Here is a 19,254-nt window from a genome sequence, read left to right on the forward strand (position 1 = left end):
TTGATAAATGTTTCGTCATTTTTCACGTTTGTGTAAATGTAACTTGACCTATTCCATTGCAATTTCATTTACCTCCTCCTCTATATCCATACAAAATATCTATCAAACAAATAAAATTAAAATTTTGTTTTGAAAATTGCAACCATTCCATCAATATTTTCTTATGACGTTGTCACGTTAAACTATCGTCAGTAAACCGACTTTACAGACAACCTCTTTTTTTAACTCGCACTGTTTTAAAGTTTCGTAGGACTTTCTTCTAGTGGCTGCTTGAAAACTCTAATAACTGACATTTGGTGTTTTCTATCTTTGCTACTTTTGCGATTTGTATTGTAATAAACGTACAAATTTACCTCCTTAAATCGTCTAATTAGTGATCACCAAATCGAAATAGAATACCTTTTGACGATCATGTTTCTTTTTGAATTGAAACATTGACATTGACTGTCATTCCTTCAGCAGAACTAATTTCAATCATCGCTTGACACCCGAACAACGTTGACAATGAACATTTTGAACATGTTTGCTGTTGCATGTTGGTGCAAAAAGTTAGTGAGGCGGACCTGCTAGTGGATGATACTCAATCTCCTTCATCATGAAGTTTATACCAACAATAATATGAAATGATATGTACTGGATATATTGGACCGTTACGATTGAAGGGGAAGTTTGGTGCACGCTTAGCTCGATAATCATATCAATATAAGTGCGACTTTAGATCGATGCAGAAAGAATTTCGGCTCTCAAAGCGTCAAAAAGGTCTTGGAAATAGAAACATTTCTATCTTTTTGGTAAAGCCGATACTCTTTCTAATTGTGGTGAACGAACATTATACATATATATATATTAACTAATTATTCATTAAAATGCTATAAGGATACCGGGATTACACGGAGCTACACGGACTGTAATGATTTCAGTATAATAATAAGATTTGCCAAGCCTTAGCAAGAAATATATCCCTCGGATGTAAGGGAACTGCGAAGGGTTTTGAACAATTGGAATCAATAAATATCTTTGGATCACTAAAATACAATCAAGAAAGAATTTTAAAATAATCATCTGAAGTAGAAAAAAAAAATAAACTAATTAAATATAGTTATTTTTTTATCTACTTGAGAAAATACGGAGCTAATTTATCTAATTGAGAAAATATGGGGCTAAAACACCCCGAAACCCGTTTTTATGGGACTAAATGAAACAATGACGTTGTGACAAGAATCTATGAACATCAGAATCTTGTCCAGTGCACAAATCTGTATCTGAAAAAAGTCCTGTAAAACAACCATGTAGACGTATGTAATCCACTCATAAAAACATTTTTAAAATGCATTTGCAGAATCGACTTCAGCTCTCCTCGCATTCTCTTTTATATCTTCTCTCGTCTGAAATTGTCTCTGATTCTCAGAGCCAAGAAAGAAGAAGAAAATGAAAATGAAGAATAATCGAACGTAAGTGGAGTGCCAAGAGTGCACATATGCATTTGCACACAAATGATTGTTTACTTTCTGCACTGACGTAACTCAATTGTGAAATTCGCCAAGAACAAAGTAGTGGTTCCTGAATGGTAGTAGTTCGATGATATTAGCTTAGTTCTTGGTAAGCAATTCGTTCGCTACGATAGGTTCGTGAGCTAGTGCTTTATCGTTATACCAAATCCTTGAGCTTTCTCTGATTCCGCATAATGTCCATTTAATATTCTTTATTTCTCGTCTGACCATTTTTTAGTTTTAACTCTTAGATTATGGAGCATATTTTATAACATATAAATTCCTCCACTCCGTACTCTAAGGGTTGATTTTAACATTCCATTGGAGTGGGTTCATTAAATTAGCAATTTCCGGTACTTTTTTGATAGAATGCAAAAATGTCTTCGTACTAATACCCGAAATCCTAAATCTTATTTACGAGACACCACACGTGGTTACTAAATTTATTATCCCTTCCCTTCCCTTGGGTACTTGTGTGAGTATATGTGTGCGTGTTTGCAAAGTTGCAGTGCCTCGTCTACAAAAATAACGAGTAGTTTTGCAATTGTGCAACAGTTTATTTTTGCAACGCGATTTGGTAGAATTACTTATCCATTATCCATAAGAATAGAATTACTATACTTATCCATATGTAGGATATATCCATTTTGGCACAGCTTAATTGCCACTGAAACACAACTTATTTGACATTTTCTTTTTCGGACTTGTAAAGTTTAAAATTTATTTGACAGGAAATGCAGTGTAATGATTAAAAAAATGTGCATCTATTCTGCAAAAACATGTTGAGTGATTTATTGTTGAATAAACGATGAATATTGTAAAAAGCATAGCAATGCACTAAAGACTGTTACTTCAGCCTGTCGCGTCATAATATCCGCATATCAAAACACACGCTCACACTTGTTACTACTTTCAAATGTACCCCCGCTGTCCTCCAATCGTAGTTCTCCCGCTCGAACGTTTTTAGTGGTATTGTTTGTCACTTCCTATTCCTTTCTTGAGTACTCACTCAAATATTCGAGCCTTCCTTCGTTAGTTTACGTGCACATCAACACCTTGGGATATTAGGCATATACTTGTAAGAAGTGTCGCAACGGTAATGAACTATAATTTACTTAATCTGCCATTAGGGTCAAAGGAGTTGTGAAGGCAGCCGACACAAACCATTAAAGTAGATATAAAAGCATAAATGCGCTGACCCAGATTTCTTTCCTTATTCCTTATCTTTTCATCGGCAAGAACTGCGCTGGTTGGCAAATGTGAATGCGAATATGCGAACGCAACACAAGCAATACGAATAAGTGTGTCATAAAATCTCTAGTAAACAGCGAAACAAAACAAAACGTAAACAATCGAAGTGTCCCCCATGAAGGCAGGGCAGGTGTACAACGAATGCGAAAAGAAATGAAAATCTTTATTTAGCAACCGCAGTTCGGTCAATTGTTCGACTAAATCAGCACAGCTTAGCCGGCTTTTAATGCCCGTAACCATCGGCTGTGTTGGCCGTCGTAGGTGGAGCACCCAAAAGTAGGCTAAATGCTTAGGGATGTGAAAAATAGGAAAAGGTGTAAGGAAATTAAAAATGAATGGCAAATTCATTTAAAAAATAACTTGCTATAAATTCGTGTAGAAGAGAACAATCTATCTGAACGTCATAGAGTTAATGCTACGGCATATATTACTTGAATATTGAAAAACTTGATTTAGATTAAAATAAATGAATGCAGATGAGTTGGTTTAAAACAAAACAAAATAGCATTTAGCACTTTGGCCTGCTAACTAAAAATGATTAATTGCAAGTATACTCGATAAATTAAAACATTTTCACCTAATTAGTCAAGTCGTTCATTATTCAGTATTTTCATGCCAATTTGCTATTAACGTGATTTGTTTCTTGAGGCTTTGATTAAACAACCCCCTTTTTTGTCACCAAATACAAATACAAAACGCACATGGACCTGAGTAATACGAATGCATGATATCCTGTTCCATATGAACATTTTACCATACGAACGAAGTGAAGCGTGCCGACCGCCACGACCCCGCCAGCTAGCACATAAAGAAAAGAGATCTAGCATCATAATTAATTCAAATATCCTTTTACTCATTCTTAACACCAATTTTTCAGATCCAAATTTTTCCCTCTCCTCGAAGATGGGTGCTCTTATGGTATTAGTTCCCTGAAATTATTATAATATATTGAATATTTTCTGCATATTATCGATACAAAAGGATTCTTCAGATGCTGTTCATAGAAGTAATTGTTGGAATTCGCGGTCATTCTTGTTTGTCAACTTACATGCCACATTGCCGTGTTGAAAATTCATATTTTTCTTATTGTATGAGACAAGAAAGTAGACAAGTGTTCTTTTAGGAACCACTATGTGGCCACTACTATTCGTTTTACTATAGGGTACAGGACATTCTTTGACATTTACTTTTTGAATATGACTTCATTCAAATGTTGGCCGCAACTACGCTTAAGGTGGTCCATTCTGAAGGTCCAATTTTCAATCACTCGTTCGAGCATTTCGACTGGTATGTCGTGAATAACACGCGTAATGTTGGCTTCCAGAGCTTCAATCGTAGCTGGTTTACCAGCATAGACCTTGGACTTCACGAATCCCCAAAGAAAAAAGTCCAAAGGTGTGATATCACAAGATCTTGATGGCCAACTCACAGGTCCTAAACGTGAAATCAGCTGCTCTCCGAAATGACTTCTCAATAAAATCATTGTTTCACGAGCTGTATGGCAAGTGGCTTGTCACAGAACGCTGATTTTCATAATACAGTTGAACAATTTGTAGACGTTGTTGCGGTGTGAGTCTTTCCATGATGAAATGCCAAACGCTGTTCAACAAATCCACGATGACAGTTTGCCACAACGATCTGTAAAAAAAACGCAAATGAAAAAAACTCCTCTTAATTGATCACCCTATATAACTAACTATCGAGCAACAACTTTTTCATGGCGAACGTCGCTTACTGCAACATGGTGTTTCCTCTGCTGAATAATTGCCTAAGTGCCAAGTTTTATTGGCATTTTTTTACCCAGAAGGAGTTATGGAAATCGCTTACCGAGGACTAATTACGTAAGATATTTCGCTGGGCGAAACCTATTTGGGCAGTCTGGTCGTGTGGCGCAGCACTGGATCCATTCGGCACGTTCGAGTTACGTTTTACGATTTTTCATGCAGTTCGCGGCCAATCCTTTATGCTGGCATTGCCGAAAGTTAGGAATAACTTTGCATGAAGTTGTAGCAGCTTTCTTTTTCGTTCAGAATTTTTTTTTTACTGCTGTAAGTAGACGGATATTTAAGTGTATTCAAAGTATCACATCGTAGGCAGGAAAGCTGCCCCTTTAAGCATGTTTTAATAAAATGTTTATTTTTATTATTCAATAGAAAATAACTTACCGTTGTTTTATTAAAATTGTATGAAGTACGCTATTAAATTATTTTATTAAAAGTGTTTGTGCTAGAGTTGCCAATAGTCAAGCTTCATAAAAAAAAGTATCATGGAAATGATTGCTGTGGAACAGTGGAAATCGATATGTCATAGGCATTATCATTTGAAAATAGGGTTTTGGACGATAAAAATTTAAACAAACGAAGCTCAAATAAAAACATTCTTTTCAGAAATATCAGCAGAGTCCAGCCACGATTTTTTTTACTTTTTGTATGTGAAATAATTCCATCTATCGTGCGATCGCTTTTAGTTTCATAAAAATATTCCATAGCTAATAATAAGCAAATGCGAAAATTATTCGCCTATGCCTAACACAATCATTTTTCTTCGAATATCTTTTCTACTCAATTAATTCAAGGTTGTATTCGTATACTTAATAAATACAAGTATCGGAATTTGCAACTTAATTATTTACTTGTTGTTTGATAATTTATAATCGTGAGGGCATCTCTATGCCAGGCTGTGCGTGTTTCTTAAATTTGACGCTCTCTTTCACACGGCGATAGCTGCAAATTCCAACAATCAACAGTAATACATACATAAATACTTTATATAAAGCGAAAAATCAAAAAAAAGGAAAACCTATCTTGCAGTTAGCAGCTAATCGTCAATTTGAAGCGAAGCGTAAAAATTTAAAGATCGGCCTTACGGCACACACACTGCATGTGCAAGCAAGATTTAGGCACGTGCAACATGCGATGTGCAACATAATTGCCGCAAACGAAGTGGCGGCAGCTGCAACATTTCATAGTCTCTGCACATTGGCAGAGTTTAGTCGCGGCTCAGTCGCATAACGATAACGTGGCCACCCATCAATTTGCTGGTATTGGCATTGAAAATCGTGAAGAAGTTGGTTGGCTCAAAGCCGGTCATCGTTTCGCGCCATAAGAACGAGCTCTTATTGTTCGTTTTGTTACCAAATGAACTAAGGAAGGAATACTTTTTTGTGGCAAACGCTAAAAAATTCTTCTGCAAGCCTTTGTCATGACTTATGGCTTTAGAAAACAAACTTCAGCAAACCTTAAACTTTATCTTTTCTAGTTTTAAAAATAAAAAAAAGAAACTCCTCGAACTGTTCAACTTATAAATCTACTACTCACTTTTTTCAGATCATTAAGTCAGCCGAGCCTTAAAAGCTCTAATACGCAACTTCCAAGAAGTGGTAAATTCTGCAACAAAAAATTGATATAATTTAAGATCGTCAAAATCATCAAGCCATTCCGATAGCAGGATAAAGTGCATTCTGACAATAAAAGCTTCATATGCAACAACGTCTCAAAATCTGCTTTCGCTGAGTTCTTCCAAACGCCGATGCGTGAGAAGAACACAAAATTGTTGGTATAAACCATCTACAGAAATTGCGTAGTCACGGTTTGACGAACGCGAACATCATGCAAGTTTGAATCGAACTGTTCTAATTGAATACGAAAGTGTATACAACATTGAGCCACCCATATGCCTGTACATATTCGAACTTCTTTGCACAAATGCCAATTGATGCAAAACCTTTGTGCTTTTGCGCGACTAGAAAGCAGTCTAGCAAACCTCCAAGTATTTCGACTGAAGGCTATGCATACAGGTATGATAAATATGTATTTTTAAACTAAACCTAATAACTGACCTTTTCTTTATACTATTTGTAGATTAACAGCGCCATCTCGACTTGGTACTCCAGTAGGAACCCCGTAAACTACTTGTAAATTCTAAATCCGTTCCGAAAGTACATCCCTTCCCCTGCACCACAAGTTATCAATATTCAATGTTAATATGAACCATATACCGTCATCTTCATCCTCATCTGCCACTCCACCAAACCTATTAGTGCATCCTGCAAGATCCGCTTCCAACATCTCTTCGAACACGCAGAGCACATCAACACTCACTCCTGCCATAATTCCGCTTGACTACAATTATCAAACGATGTCACCGTCTTCATTATCACAATTTCGCAACGACTGCATTACATCTCCGGTTACCACAAACACAAACACAAGCGCTTCCTATAATTTGCATCCACATTCACGCCTCAGCAGTGCTCGTCCCTCCGGTACCGTTTCAGTCGATGTTGAGCTGGATAATCAGTACAGCAGCCTTTTCGGAGATCCGGTTCCACCTCCGCCACCGCCTGATTTTCTCACTACACAGTTTGATCCTGTAAGCCTTTTTCGGCCATCATCGTTGGATATCAGTTCCGGTTCTGATGAAGATGCTACTGGGCGCCTCGTATCTTTGGAAACTGATCGACCTGCAAACACACGACTATTTTCCAATGTGCCTTTTAGCTCGCTTTTTAGTAGACGCAGCTCCGACACGATACCTCAGCGAAATTTCGCTGTACTGCCCACGCCACTGCCTCGCCTTCAACCCCCAGATATTCAAATATTACCTAATTCAAGTGGTGGATCTAGTTCTGAGGCACATGAGTCACCGAATTATGCTCTGCTGACGCCAGATAATGTGACGCATCGCCACTCTGTGTACGACGCAACTGATGCACCTGATGTCACAGAAATCATAGAGTCATTGGAAGTAAGGGATGCGAAGGGCGTACGTGAATATTCCGAAGCAACGCGACGCGTGTCAAACTTTAGTGAAGACTTTAAATCGAATGTTGGTGCACTAAGGTACGCATTGGTTGAGATCTATGAATAAGAAATAAATTAAACCTCTTTGCAGTAACACTCAAGAAACCGAAATAGTAGACTTACCTTCCCCTGCAAATCACTCATTTCCTCATCAATTTTCTAATGAACATTATGCGAGTAGCGAGTGGTTTCGACCAGCTGCACAAGACTATCCCGAATTCAGTAAAATACCAAGACTGCGCCCCAGTTCAAAGAATATTATGTCGATTAAGAGGGAAGAGATGCCAATGCACCATTCTCCGGTGGCTGCAATGATAAATGACTCCAATGGCTCCAGCAGTGGAGAGGAACGACTTGTGGACAAAGCAGAAGCATTTGAGCATGAAAATGTTGCCCTGGATATTTTGCAGCCACCAGAAAGGCCACCCGATCCATCTCCATCGCTTCTACGTGAAATCGAAACTGATTTATTGCTTTCACCCCAAGGGTATTTGCCTCAACAGACCGGGAGAACCATAGACAGTTTGAATCAACAGAATTTTCCCACACCCCCGCCACCGGCCGCACCACCACCTCCAGATTTTTTTACTCCCTCACCAGGAGAAAATGAAGGCTCTATCAGACGTGAAATGTCACCTGTTATATTGACAGACTCAATAGCAACTGGCGGAGATTTCAGGTACTAAATAAAGCAATTCACAAAATATTATTAAATAATATAGTATTATACTTTTCTGCAGAGTTGACCAACCTCGCCTTCATAAAAAGACTTCATTCACAATTATTTCTGACAAATCACCACAGTCGTCACGAACTCAGAGTCCTTCACCCTTCAACCAGCGTTCGCCCTCAAAAATCTCAGGACTATCCAATAGTTCGACCATAAAACCTGTCGCTAAACCACGGCAGTACTTACAACAAAAATCCTTATCAAGTATACAACTCAAGTTGCCACAGTTGCCCCAACAAAAATTTCAAGGTCCCGTCGACGATTCTCCTCGCCCCTCAGTCCAGTTTAATATGACCGGCCGGCATACTCCAAAAATGATGACTCAACGAGGCATATTGCAGAATCGCGAGTCATTGTCATCATCACAAGATATAACACCAATGTCGCCTTCAGCGGCGCTAACTTCAGCGTCAAAGTTACGACGCCCTGCAGCACTGCCATCGTTTGCCAAGCCAGCAAATGAATCAAAAATGAAAAGTTGTGAAGCTTTACCTTTAATTACCTGTCCTTACCGTACTGCAATACCGCGTCTTAATCGCTCCATAACGGATTTACATCGAGAACCAGCTGTATTTCCGCCAGGTGCCTTGCCTCGCCCACTTAAGCCCAACCCTAATCCAACCCGAAAACAAAAAGGTTTGCTACGAATACTCAATGGTGACACTTCTCATATACCCTTGCGTTCGATATGGGCTAGCATGGATGACCTTGCCCTAGGGAGGCAATTAAAAACACCTCTTTCGACACCTATTAGAGAGCTCAAAGCTCGTCGTCGATCTAGTTCAACGTCGCCTGAGCGTCGTAGCTCAACACAAACAGCCTCAGATCGGCGTAGTTCAAATTTAAGCTCTATTACAACATCCGATTTTAGCTTCCGCCGTTCATCGATAGCAGCTCAACAACAACGCAGAAAAACTGTATGCCCACTTCCTAGCCCTAAAATGAAACGCCGCCTATCTTTAATACCGGGAATGAGTTTGACTGGTGGTCTCACATCACGAGCAAAAATTGCTAAACCTTCTACACTTTCTCCAATCATAGGCACGCCGAATAAAGACAGTAGTACACCACAAAGTCCTGAGCAAAATGGCCTTGGCTCACTCGCACCCTCTGAAACGATTTCTGATGTGACTTCTCAACGTGATTCATTTTCAAAGATACCCGTCCGTCCACACCACTCTCGCCCAAGTTCCCGGTCGTCATCCCCGTTGAAAGAATTCACTGCCCAACTGCCTTTAGCTGATCCAAATTCACGAGGTACATCTAGTCGTACTGCTTCTCGTGCGACGGCAAAAAATGAGGCGTCACAGTCGACTTCACGTGCCAATTCCAGACCAGTATCACGTTCTACTTCACGGGCCTCTACGCATCCAATGTCACGAGCCGCTTCCCGTAGCAGTACGCGTCCGAATTCGAGGGTGGAAATGGCAAAAGATATTGCAAACTCCCGCTCCAGCTCGAGAATGAGCATGCGATCGGTAAATTCACTTGCTAGAAATTCTTCTCCAGCTCCTGGAAAAAGAAGTGCTGAACATTCACCGTTACCAATACGGCGTCGAAAATCAATTTCTGTCAGTCCAGTCCTGAACCAAAGATCGCGAACTCGTCGACAATCGCTCAGTCCGCCCAACAAAAAGCGATCGGGAAGTCGTGGACGTGAGAAGAAAATGCGGGAGCGATCTGAGTCACGGCATAGTTCGCAATCCCGCATACCTTTAAGGGCTGGTAGTGTAACAAAACCAACACGATCTTCATCAAAACCAGGTGTAGTCAAACAATCCAAATCTCGCTCACCTGCGAAATCCAAGGAAACTAAGAGTATGCGTGTGGCATCACCCACGCGAATTTCACCAAATCAGCGAACGAAAACAATAAGTGCCAAAAAAGCGCAAACCTCGGTGCATAAACCCACCTCGAGTGCTAAGCGCACGCCGTCATCAGTGAGCAAACAGACAACATCTGTGAAAAAAGAGCCGAGTGATTTGCAGAAGACCGCCGGTACGAACCTCAGACGAGAGGTTTCTAATCTACAAAAGAAGGATGCAACGATAATTGGTGTTGGTAAAACCGAACTCCGCGAAAGTACAATCGCAGCAACAAGAACAAAAAGGGCAGGCGCTAGTGGTTCTGCAGCCACAGTAGCTCTGGCAGCAAGTGGGCTCAAACGCCAAACTACCTCCAAAACTTTGGGAAAAGCAACAACTAAAAGGCAAGTGGCTGTGTTGAAAGGAAAGGGAATCGAAAGCAAAACTAACGCAGAAGTGGGAAAAGAAACCGGTAATGCGAAAAAAGATGATGCGATGACGAAACTGGAAGAAGAGAAGTCTGCTAATGGTAAAGATACCGAAAGTAACTTGACAGGTAGCAGCCCTATTGGAATGGAGGCAGCGAAAGCAGGTGCAATACCGGCGAGCGTGGCAGCTGGCGTTGCTGCCTCAACAACTATTAGGGGGTCTGCAAACATAAGCTCGGGTAGTACAGGAGGTAGCGGTTCCACTTCAACCATAAAACGGCAACCATCTAACGTGGGGCTCGTGCGCATGGCCTCTAGAATGAGCCTTCTCAGCATGAAACGCTCCGATAGTAATCTCAGCAAGAAAACGACAGTGCGATCGGTCGCAGAGGAAACTATTACAACGTCAAAGGCAAACGGTTAGTAAAAAATGTATCTAATAAAGTCCTATTCACATTCTCACCCTGTAAAAATTTCTTAGGAAAACCAGCTACATTACAGAAGAGTAATAGTCGTACACAACTGAGAACCCCGGAAAATGCTTCTGCTCTACCAGCAGCTATATTAGAAAAGTCTCAAAAGACTCTGGAGAATATACAAAAGACTGTAACTGTGGCAACAGATGAAATCCAGAAAACTATTCATGAAAATCTCACCGATTTAAAAAGTTTCGAGAGCGACATGGGGCGTCAGTGGTCGGATAGTGCAGGCTCGCCCACGTCAAGTGTAGCTACGGTGGTGGAGAATAAAGCGGCTGGCAAAGCTGGTGGTGTTGGTGGTGTTGGTGGTGTAGGGGGAGGAGGTAGTGGTGGCGGTGTTGGAGAATCAATCGCTCGCTCAGGCACAGCTGAAGAATCAACTACAACAGCGGGTGCTGCCAAAGTATCGCAAAAAAATGGTAGTAGCTCAGTTACACCTGCTGCATCTACACAAAAATCTCCTCTACCTCCAACACAGCCCATCGAGGCTGATGTATCTGTGTTGAACGCAACTGCGCATACCACTCAGTACGCCACTGTTGCCGCTGCGGCGGCTGCAGCTGCTACAACCGGTGCAATGACAATGCCACTTGCGGGCGCTGTGGATGCCACCGTCGAACGGGTTAGTGAACGTGCTATATCAGTTATGCCAGAAGTTGACTGTGACGATGCAAATTTCCAGAATTTCGCGTACGATGGAGATGGTGCGACGGACACGACGGCTGATGGGGCGTTTAGTACAATGCTGATGAGTGGCGAAGCACATGCAAACGTCACCGGGGCAAGTGGAAATGGCCGAAAGGGACTAGGCAATGGAGAAGGAGGCGAGGGCGATGGTCATGGTGATGGTGACCATGATATCAAACGGCGTTCACCAGATGGACAAGGTGGCTCGGCTGCGGACAGTGGGTAAGTGAAACCCTATGAATTTATTTAATATAATATTATTGCACAAATTCTCCAGCCAATCTAATGGCAATGCCCTCAACTGACACTGCGCTCAATGCCGATTATTTCATTTACATTTTCCAGTAAACGCATGCTTACATATATATGTATGTATTAGTGCGAAAACTTCTCTTCCAGTTGGTTAATTAAATTTGTTCAAATTTTTAATTTGAATTAGCTGGGTGCCATTTTTAATCATCCAAAAATAAACCAAACTTTTGATTGCACTTCCGCGGGTGGTTTATATCTTGGGATGAGCTCGCCTTTCGCTAAAAAGAAGAAGCAGTCATGTGCATGTACCGATATGTCTTTGGTTTTAATCTGAACTGAAGCGTTTTTCCCAAGAAAAGCCCAGATTTTCTTATCGCCACTGCACTGTTCCGAGTAAGCTTAAGAATGCACTCTATATGTATGAATGTATGCATGTGTATGTCAATGAGTGTATGTTGATTTGTATTCACTTTGGGTTATTGTACGCTTAATCGTGGAATGCTAAACTATGAGATGGAGCCAGAGTAGCGTGACGCGTGAATCGTTGAAGCGTGTTGCAGCAACACACACTGAAGTCAGTGTCATGTTGCACAGTTGACTTATTGCAAATGTTGTAAATTGTACTATTGCATGCATTTCTAATTAAAATGCTACATCGGCAATTTTCCATTTTAGCATATTGCATATTTTTGTTAGTAACCACATGTCTCAATACATATGTATGTATGTAGGTACAAGCGGGCAGATGTATGAGGGAATTAAAAGATGCTCGCTTTTGCATTAGTCTTGGCACGCACATTCTCTCTAGGAATTTGTTGCAGTTTTAGGTCGTTCAAGTATTTATATTCTCTGGATTTTTATTAAATTTAATTTAATAAAATTGTAATAAATCGTCAAATAATTAAAATACATCAAAATGTTTACTGGCGGCGTATAATTTTAAAAGTTCAATTAAAACTCCTATGTGAAGATTTCGCTCATAAGTAATCGTATTTAAAATAATTAATTCATCATTAGGCTCGATTTTCTTCCGCTTTTCTTCTCACGTATACCTCTTTTTATTCAGCAGAAACTTACGACTAACTTTATTATGCTAGATATTATTTATGGGAGAGGTCCTAAATTCCGCATTACAATACACATTTGGGTAAAAATTCTGTAAAAAATGTGAAACAAATTTCAAACAGCTAAATAATTGTTTGTGTTTTCAAAATTCTGTAAAGACAAAATATTATTATTATTATTGATTATAGGGGATATATACAATATAACCCTGACTTAATTACCACACTGGCTACTAGGGCCTTCAGTGCTTAATGACGATTAAAAAATGACTTATTTCTAACTGTACATTTTAAGTATGGTCTGATATATTAATACATTTGATATAATTGTATCCTTTACTCACATTCTCAAAGGTAATAATATTAAATAGAGTGGATGGTATCTTAGATCCAAATGCAGTAATCCGTTTGGTGGTTAGTGTTGGACAGAGGTCTAGGATGTGTTGGTTTGAGAGAAGCCCTCCACAAAACTGACAACTCCGGGAAGGAGAGCCGAAAAGAAGATGTTCGTGTGTTAGTTCAACAGTGACCGAGTCTCAGATGAAAGTTGTGATTTGGTGTTTGGAAAGGGAGGTTGGGAATAGGGCGAAATGATATAGAATGAATATTCAAATTCAAATTTATTTTGCGACATAATTCTGTTTAAAGTACTGTAAAGAAAATATTATGTTTTGTTTTCAATAATAAAATTGGTGTTTCGTAAAATCTCAAATTGAAGTTCAAACTATTGGCAATTCAATAGATATATTTCGATATTGAAACATGCACATATAAGCTCCTGTGCAGATACAAGTTGTCAATGTTTGAATATGTATGTGCATATCTCTTACTCTTAAGATACAGGAGAAATTAATGATAGAAAGAAGATTGCGCCCATCAGAGCGTACGTGACGTCACGTTTGCTGAGTTGTGCAGTATTGCCAACCATTTGCTTTTGCAAAAAATTTAGTGCTTTTTTATACCGAAAATGCGAAAATTTTGAAGTTTCGTGTTTGTTTATTTTTTTAATTTAAAACTACCGAAATTTTAAGTTAAAAAACAAACTATATTATTATTAAACAAAAAAAGGTCACTCTGAGAAAATTTTAGTGCTAATGAAATTTTTTTTCCTCCTATAAAATTTGATAATTTGAAAGTGCAAATTTAATTTTTGGCTCCATTTAAGGTTATGCAAAAATATTAAATCTTCTTCTCTCAACTCTTCTTAAGATTGAAAACCTTCTTACACGTTTTAAAAAGCGTTTGAACTTACTGAATGCGAATTAAAACCATAGAGGTGTAATCGTTTCTTCCAGACATAGGATATTACGAGTTGTATTCATTGTAAAAATAAGCCACAAAATACCAAAAAATACTAATGAAACCATACTGACATTTTTACAAAAAGAGTACCTTATCTAGTTACATAACTTCAAATATAGCAAAAAAGTCGTTCCCTAAACAAAAGAGTCTCGTTTAACAAAAAAACTCATAAATTAAATTGTACATAAGCATAACACATTTATTAAAAAAAAAACGCACATTCTACAGACAATTTGTCACGCATACAAAGTTCTTTAAGTAACACAATAAAAATTTCGTGTTTTATTTTCTTTAAATGGGCATTTAGTGCGTTTTTATAGAGAGATTTGACTGCCGAAAGCAGAAGAACACCAACAACACCTGCACTCGCGAGCAATGCCACCAGATGTTAAAAAAAAGTAAAGCTAAATAAAACTGAGTGAATTATTTAAATAATTATTAAAAAATGTATATTTTACAAAATTATAAACATGACATTTTAATTAGAACAGCTAGAAAAATGTCATGAAGCAAGAACTAAAACTCCGAGACTAAATAACACAAAAAAAATGCTAAATCAAGTTACGAAAATGGTAATCTGGCCATACTGGAGCTAAAATCACGTAACTAGTTCTCAAATTCGCTGAGCGCAAAGTAACGGGACCACGATAGGCGCCATCTCATTATTCTTTCCATCATGATATTCACCCATATTTTTAGCGATTTTAACCATTTCGGAAATTAGCACTAGTAAATTAGCACTCGGGCACCGTAGCCGAATAGTTGGTGCGAGAGGTGCGTGTAGGTTCGAATCTCCGTGCATGCAACACTAAAATGATAGAACAAATTTTTCTCTAATAGCGGTCATCCCTCGGCCGGCAGTGAACCATTGCCATGAAATAGAATGGCACAAATGGCCCTAATCACTCCAAAAATTACCTGAATCTTAATACCAACAGAGCAAAATCTGCTCTAACCCTGGATAAAAAGGGCCAGTGATTACTCTTTGGAGCACTTACAGACCTCTTTGCTTGTAATAAACATTTCAATACAACAGGGCTGTCTAGCACTAGTTTATGCAGGCTCTGCTGTGATGAAGAGGAGTCCATGGAACACTTAGTCACGAATTGCGAAGCATTAGGCCAAGCAGTGCTTAAAGGCTTTAGCCTAAGCCATACAACCATTACCATTATTTCCATCTGTTACTACTAACTGCTCTGTCTCCCGGGTTCGCGCTAAATTCAGTCATTTATTTCCCTATTTCCACATTTCCTAAGAAAGTTAAAAGTATGGGAATGGGTGGCCTTAAAGTATGGCTCCTCAGCACATTTTTTAAGAACATGCGTATGTGTGTGTCACTACTGAGTATAGTATTCGTAGAATGAATGCAACTACATATCCAAAATGCAGTTGAGTCCCACACCAGCTTGTATTTCTACACTTCAAAGCACAACACTGCAACTACCGTCGTATTCACAAAGAACTTTAGCATACAAGACCCATTGTGGGTACCTTGACACTTATAATATTAAAAGCATATACTAAAAGCAAACGTTTATCCGTGGCCATCAGTGTCATCCATAACACCTCCATTCATAAGTGCCAAGTGAAAGGACAAAACGAACACATCAAACGCGTATGATGTATTTGAGTGGTAACTTGCAGAAATTCCAAATCATTTTAAATTTCCATAAATACAATAATTCATTAGATATTCGCCACCGTAAAAAGAGACTAACGTGAAGTGCTGTCCCTCACGGCTCAAGTACTGCAAATAAAGCGTATATATCCATATATGTATATATGTATTACTTGGCAGGCCTCTTCTTTATACTCATTTTTACACACGAGCACATATGGGCGGCCTAATATCTGATTGTTCTCCTCGCCTCTGCCATATTTATGGGCATTTAAAATAAATTCTCATTTATTATTATAACGCTTGCCATGGCGATAATCGGCTTTTATAGAGAAGAAAATATTGAAAGCAGCCCATTGCCAAGTTTGGTAATAATAATAATGTATTCGTATGAAAGTTTTCGCAGCACCTCCTTAACGATGTTACATACTCATACATGCATACGTGCACACATACATACATACATACGTCTCCATCAGTGTTGTTGAAATTTCTGTGATGTTGTAAGAATTCACAAAGAAATATGCTGAGGCTTTTGGGTGCAAAAGGAATTAGTAGCCTAAACTGAATTGAGTGGAATTCACCTCACTCAACCTGGTGTTTTCAACAACAGAACACGGAGAAGTAAGCACAGACCATCGAACCAAGACTTGGCCGAAGACAAAGTTCATCAGAGTTCAAAGTTCATTCTTTTGCTGAGATTTATAGGCTTCGTTGAGCGAATAATTTCTTGTATATCGATATCGTTCTCCTCGACAAATAACATATAAATATACTGAGCGAATGCTGGGTCAAGTATTCCAAGTATTTTGAGCGTTGTCGTAAATTTTTCGAAAAATTGGTTTATTTGTATACTTGAGTAAACTGCAAAAATGTTGAAAATATTTAATAATTTTGAGATTTCTGCATTGTTGAAAATTCTGTTAAAGGGTTTTTAAAGTGAAATGTCTTGAGTTCTTTTTAACATTGTTGCACATTTTTTTGTTAATTTTTTTAGGGCAATCAATGCAAAATATGCAATGAAGCGCTTGAGTAGTTCATTTCACTAATTCATTGCTTCACCCTACGTATTTGAATATAATTGATATCACTGAGCAAAGCCTCATTTAATTATAAAACCTATAATAAAAAAATTAAAAACTACAAAAAATACTTATTTCCCAGAAATTTTGAACGAAAATATATACATGTGAGAATAGATTTATTTACAATTAAAATTATAAGATGTAAGAATTTGAATTTAAAGCAAATAATATGGTACAATGAGTAATTAAAAGAAAGTTCAAGTAAGTAATGTTCTGATCCACGGCAAATTATCGTTCTCTAAGTTTATACTACGTCTGTTCTGCACGACGGTCTTCTAACGACTACCACACTCGGTCATCCATGTTACTCGTCTACCTCAGGCAGTCCTCGGCATTAATCTCGTTCCAGTTGTCGTCGTCGGATTCCACCCATAGCTTCATTTTATCCGCGCTAGTATTAGTAATTTTTGGCCCTTCATTATCGTCAACTTTCTTCACATCGTAGCGATCAAAGCCCTTAATAGCTGTGACTTCACCGCTTGGACCAAGAAATTTCGGCCTTATTTTCAGTCCTGTACCAAACTGAACTCTTTCTATGGCAACAAGATCCCCAACTTTAAAGCTCAACGATTTTTTACGACGTTTGTTGTAGTTCTTAGAATTTTCCTTTTGAATCTCAGTTATCGCCCTTTTAGCTTCGTTACGAAGTTCCATCCTGTCATCATGCTCGATTATAGCTTCTTCGATTATTTCATTCAGTCGTAAGTTTCTGCCAGTATTCATCTTCGTGCCAATTATTAATTGGAATGGAGACATCTTTATTGATCTGTGGCATGTTGAGTTGATGATTCTTTGTACATGTTTAAACCACTGTTCTGGATTATCCATTGAAACCTTGGTAAGAGCAGATATGACCACGGAGTGCACACGCTCAATCTGTCCATTTCCTCGGAGAACACCAGTAGTTACATGATGCAGTTCAATACCGTGTTCTGTACAAAAGTTTTTGAAACCAAGCGCTATGAAAGCGCCTCCTCGATCAGCTACTATATGTTGTGGGTACCCAAACGTTTCGGCGACTACTTTCATCTTCTGGACAACTTCATCGCAAGACAGCGTCTTTGTGGGGAAAAGCCAGCAAAACTTAGTAAATCCATCGATCAGTGCCAAAATATATCGATAACTCTTTTTGGTGTCGTCAAGTGGTCCCAAATGGTCAACGTGAAATGTGGTTAACGGTAGGTCGGTTTCGGTATAGGATTCAGAAATCCTTCTGCTTTGCCACGTTTTCTGTCAGCTAAAATACATCTAATACAGCTAGCAATACATCGTTTTATACGGTACTCGAGATCGGGGATAAACAGTTCATTGGATAGCGACTCTTTCATCTTTTGAACCTGAAAATGACCATTTTCGTGTGTTTGTCGTATCACCGTAGCGGCCATAGCCTCTGGAACGACATAAAGAATATTATTATTGACTTCTTTACATAACATACCATGATGCATAACAAAATCCTTGTATGGCCGTTGTTTCAAAATCTCTATAATTGCTTTTAAGCTCTCATCGTTATTCTGTGCCTCGCATAACCTTTTTAAAAAATCGTTGTCGCTTTTCAAGTACATTACTACTGGGTTGCGACTCAGCGCGTCGACATGCCGCATTGCTGATGCAGCACGGTGCTCAACATAGAAGTCGAACTCTTCAAGTAACAGAAACCATCTGGCAACTCGTGTGGTTAAGTCCTTTTTTTGCATAGTACGTTGGAACGCTTTACAATCAGTCACTACTTTGAAACAATGACCAAGTAAGTAAATTCTAAAATTTTTTACAGCTTCTATTACAGCTAGAACTTCAAGCTCATAGCTTGAATAATTCTTCTCCGCATCTGTAGTGCATCTACTCATGTAAAATACAGGGTGCATTGTATTACTTTCACTACTTCGTTGGAAAAGAACAGCACCGTAACCTATTTTACTTGCGTCCGTGTGCAATTCAGTCGGCACACCGTATCGAAATATCTGTAGCACTGGGTTAGTCGTGAGTGCCCCTTTTAAATCTGTCAGCGCTGCTAACTCCGGTTTTCCAAAACCGATATACCCATATAATTATATACTTTTTTAATTAGCTCCGTGAGCGGTCGAGCACATACTGCGAAGTTCGGAATAAATTTCCGAAAATAGCCTGCAAGGCCGAGGAAACTTTGTAACTGCTTCACTGTACTTGGAATCGGAAAATTGATTACTGCCTTAGTTTTAGTGCTAGATGGCATAACAACTCCTTTGGAAATTCGATGTCCCAAATATTCAATTTTTTCACGC

The 19,254-nt window shown here is 38.9% G+C and overlaps 1 protein-coding gene across 1 annotated transcript in view; it reads left to right on the top strand.

Annotated features, from left to right (window-relative positions):
* Positions 1-6,725: 6,725 nt before the first annotated feature.
* Positions 6,726-19,254, top strand: part of LOC129245060 (protein stum) — a 30,705-nt gene continuing 18,176 nt past the window's right edge. The window contains exons 1-5 of the mRNA XM_054883025.1: positions 6,726-7,582; positions 7,635-8,222; positions 8,284-10,925; positions 10,988-11,607; positions 11,668-11,894. Of these exons, the coding sequence (XP_054739000.1) occupies positions 6,726-7,582; positions 7,635-8,222; positions 8,284-10,925; positions 10,988-11,607; positions 11,668-11,894 (4,934 nt within the window). The remainder of the gene's footprint in view (positions 7,583-7,634; positions 8,223-8,283; positions 10,926-10,987; positions 11,608-11,667; positions 11,895-19,254) is intronic.

The sequence above is a fragment of the Anastrepha obliqua genome, chromosome 4 (genome assembly GCF_027943255.1).
Source record: "Anastrepha obliqua isolate idAnaObli1 chromosome 4, idAnaObli1_1.0, whole genome shotgun sequence".
Taxonomy (NCBI): domain Eukaryota; kingdom Metazoa; phylum Arthropoda; class Insecta; order Diptera; family Tephritidae; genus Anastrepha; species Anastrepha obliqua.